The sequence below is a fragment of the Abrus precatorius genome, unplaced genomic scaffold (assembly GCF_003935025.1).
Source record: "Abrus precatorius isolate BTA unplaced genomic scaffold, Abrus_2018 Scaffold11, whole genome shotgun sequence".
Classification (NCBI taxonomy): domain Eukaryota; kingdom Viridiplantae; phylum Streptophyta; class Magnoliopsida; order Fabales; family Fabaceae; genus Abrus; species Abrus precatorius.
This window is the reverse complement of record NW_020874303.1, coordinates 7,071,309-7,074,674: the sequence shown is the minus strand read 5'-3', so window position 1 is coordinate 7,074,674 and position 3,366 is coordinate 7,071,309. Positions and strand designations below refer to the sequence as shown.

The following is a 3,366-nucleotide window of genomic DNA, read 5'->3' as shown; positions in this document are numbered from 1 at the left end:
GGGAGACAGAGAATAAAAAAGAAAAAAAGAAAAGCAAAGGAATAGACCACTCACAGGCATTAAACCGAATAGCATTATTGTGTGTTTCCTGTTTTCGAGGGAATGAAAATACTGAAGCAGTAGCAATGGATTCGGTAAAAGGCATTGATCATTGAGTCGGAATCAGAAACAGAGGTGAGGCAGCACAAACAAAACGAGTAATAATAGGAGTGAACCAGGGGTTCCTATTTTTAACCGCGTTCTGTGAAATCTTAACTGCAAGGGATCTTAATTTGTACACGCACAATAATTAGTCAAAGGACGACCGTACCCACCTCGGTAACAGTAAATTTTCAATTTTTCTAATTAAAATTCCAGTGAGTTTGACATAAAGGAAGAGGAATATAATTGGAGTAGCTACTCCTAGCTCCACTCCCTATTTAACAGTGACGAGAGAGTCGCACAGTAAGTTTCATATGACACGCCGCACTCAACCCCCTCTCTTTTTCACTCCCCAAAACGATCATGATATCCACCTGCACCGCCTCCGAAATTAACACCACCTTTTTTGTATTTTCCCTAAAAATAAAACGCCCTCGTCTTATGCCCCTCTCAATATCATCATCACAATTATACTAAATATGATTATTTACTTCGGAACCACCGGTTATCGTGTCGGGTTCTGGTTCTGTTTCTGTTTCTGGATTGTGCATGATGCAAATGCATCCACCTTTGCTCTAAACCCACAGCTCTAAGAAATGCCCGTTGCAGGCACTCTTCAACAACAGCGACATTTGCGCGCGTCCTACGTGTCAGCTTTTGCCGCACACCTGTTGCTTTCTGCCTCCACTTCGTTGACTCCACGCGCGTAGGGATGTGCGTGTCCACGCGCACCTTTATCGCTTCCTATCGGGGTTACCTAGTTTCTGTATTGGGAAACTGTCCAGTAGATGCATCGCGGGTCCCCCCATTCTCACCCTTTTCTTTTTCCGTTTTCACCTTCCACAGCTCCGAATGCGCCACCCAACTCCACCACCTTATCTATGTTCATTTTTCATCGTTCCATAAACAACTCGAGAACCTAACTCTCATAAACTTCGATTTTGATTTTTGGTCAAGGAAATTGTGCCTTATGGAATACATCGTTTTGTATATTATGAAATTCAAATTAAATATTTTTTATTCGTTCCTTAGACACTCGACTGAAAACGTTATTAGATTATTTTTTATCCCTTCAAACTTTACTGGATAGGAAAAAATAGAAAAAATTTGGGATCAAAATAAAACTTTTTTTATATATGAAAAATGAATTTTACTTTTCTATGTAAATGGGCTAAGACTAGAGAGAGTTTTCTCCAAAGTTAGGACATGTTAACATGAACGCTAGCAGTCTTGAAGGATTTACATATGGGACAAGTGTGCAGAGTAGACCCACACCCGGTACACACACACAAATGTCTACACGGCAAAATCAGCACACAAGACTCTACTTTCATACAGTTCCTGCATAGCCTGCTGATCCCGTTGTTCGCCATTTTCGTCCTAGTACAACCATCATCTTCATATTCATCCTTATCCTTCACCCCTGCGCATCCTGCTAACTTGCGCCACACCTCTTTCTCATTATCCCCAGTGCTGCCGCAACAAGACTGTGCGTCGTCCATCACTACGGCGGGGCACACGGTGACCCCCTCGTCGTCGATGACTCCGCCGCGCTGCGCCAACACTTGCTCCAGATTGGTGCGCAAGGCATTGGCGGTGGCTTCGTTAGATTGCGCTAAATCACGCCATATCTGATTCTCTATGCACAGAGCCTTCACTCTTTCTTCCAAAGCCCAATTTAATTTCCCTATCTTCTCTATCTCTTCTTCTTTTGCCTTCAGCTTCTTCATCACCATGTCTTCAACCTCTTCAATCATCTTCCTCGCATGCCTCTTCCGCTTTTCTCTTATCTCCACTCTAACTTTTTCCATCTGAGAAAAAGTTAATAAATAAATAAGTTTTCGCAAAATGACGGTTAAACTTTAATAATTTTTTTTTTAAGAAATCATCTTACAGAATAATGCAACTTCTAATAAAACTTGCTTTATATGTATAAGAAATAAATAGATAAAAACTTTTCATATGTATATAAATTTAGAATACCCAGAATTTTTTTTTTAAAAATCCACCTAATTAAATGACTAAAATGAAACTTACTCGTTGCATAATGAGTTGATCGATGGCTAGTTGTTGTTGTTGCATCTGAACAGAAATATCTTGACCGAGAAAAGAGTAGGAGTCTGAATAAAATGGTAAAGAGAAGTGGTTGATGGAATTGGAGTTGTCTATGTAACGCTTTCGCAACATGGGAACAAAATTGTTGTCGTTATTGTTGTAAGTAAGGCCACTCTCAGATTTCACGGCGGGTTTTCGCAGAAACGAATCGGCGGCAAAAGAGTTATACGGCGGCGGTGGAAGCGATGCTTCAGTTAAGGCAGTAGTGGCCGAGAATGGAAGAAGAGAAGAATAATCGATGTGGGTGTTATACAGATTGGCCTCAATGGGATTCATTATTTCCCTGCACAAATCAGCCACAAACACTTAAAAAATTGGACAATGAAGGAAATAAGAAGAAAGAGAGTGAAAGAATATCTACCGGTTGCATATGAGTTGAGAGGGGAAAGGGTTGAGTTGGTGAGCCTCAACGGCCATCTGAGTAAGAGGGGAAATGGTTTATATTTGCTTCGCTTGGTTGAGATATTCTTCTTGAGAGCTTTATATATCTATGTCACTCTATATGCGTTTTTGGCTCTTGGGAGAGAACTCGGTGAGAAGAGGATGAGGGAAAATTACAACAACTCTATGCAAGAAAATGGCATGCAAATAGAGGTGTCAAGGCTATATGGTGGGGTTTATTCAGGGTTTCCCTCTGTCCACACATTGTTATTAATATATATTATTTTATTATTATAATAATAAGTAACCAAACGTTACAGCAAAGAATTAAAAATAAAAATAAAAAAGAAAGAGTGAAGAGGGTGTTTGTTCTAGTGCTAGATCTTTTTGTAGACCAGAGAGGTAGATAGAGATTTGATGTGGCAGGTTCTTCGGCCCATTCTTAAAGGGCATTCTGGTAAAATCAATGGGCTATGTATCGTAGCCAGAGATTGGGTATGTATGCAAAGTACATTGATTACCCTTAATTTCTTTTACCCAACAATAAAAAATAAAAATATAAGAGTGCCAGGTAATACCTGCCGACTAGAGGTGCCACGTAGGCAGCGCTAGAATCCAACAAATTATGTTGAATATTTTTAATGTTAGTGTTCTTTTAATATTTTTATCTGTTCTGGTCGTAGAAGGAAGAACAACGTGATGTGGTGGTGGGCCCGAGGTGTGGGAGAA

At 40.0% G+C, this 3,366-nt stretch overlaps 1 protein-coding gene across 1 annotated transcript; it reads right to left on the bottom strand.

Annotated features, from left to right (window-relative positions):
- Window positions 1-321: 321 nt before the first annotated feature.
- On the bottom strand, window positions 322-2,994 carry LOC113854643 (probable BOI-related E3 ubiquitin-protein ligase 3). Its single transcript, XM_027485778.1, has 3 exons — window positions 2,618-2,994; window positions 2,179-2,539; window positions 322-1,952 (listed from the first exon to the last, which is right to left on the bottom strand). Exons 1-3 carry the CDS (start codon window positions 2,671-2,673, stop codon window positions 1,341-1,343), a joined length of 1,029 nt encoding a protein of 342 aa, XP_027341579.1. The 5' UTR covers window positions 2,674-2,994; the 3' UTR covers window positions 322-1,340.
- Between the last annotated feature and the right edge of the window lie 372 nt (window positions 2,995-3,366).

Excerpts from the sequence above, each read along its gene's own strand:
- LOC113854643 (XM_027485778.1), bottom strand. The coding sequence starts at position 2,673 with ATGGCCGTTGAGGCTCACCAACTCAACCCTTTCCCCTCTCAACTCATA. Across the intron at positions 2,540-2,617 it reads TCTCAACTCATATGCAACCG|GGAAATAATGAATCCCATTG; the intron begins GTAGATATTCTT and ends TGATTTGTGCAG. Across the intron at positions 1,953-2,178 it reads ATCAACTCATTATGCAACGA|ATGGAAAAAGTTAGAGTGGA; the intron begins GTAAGTTTCATT and ends ACTTTTTCTCAG.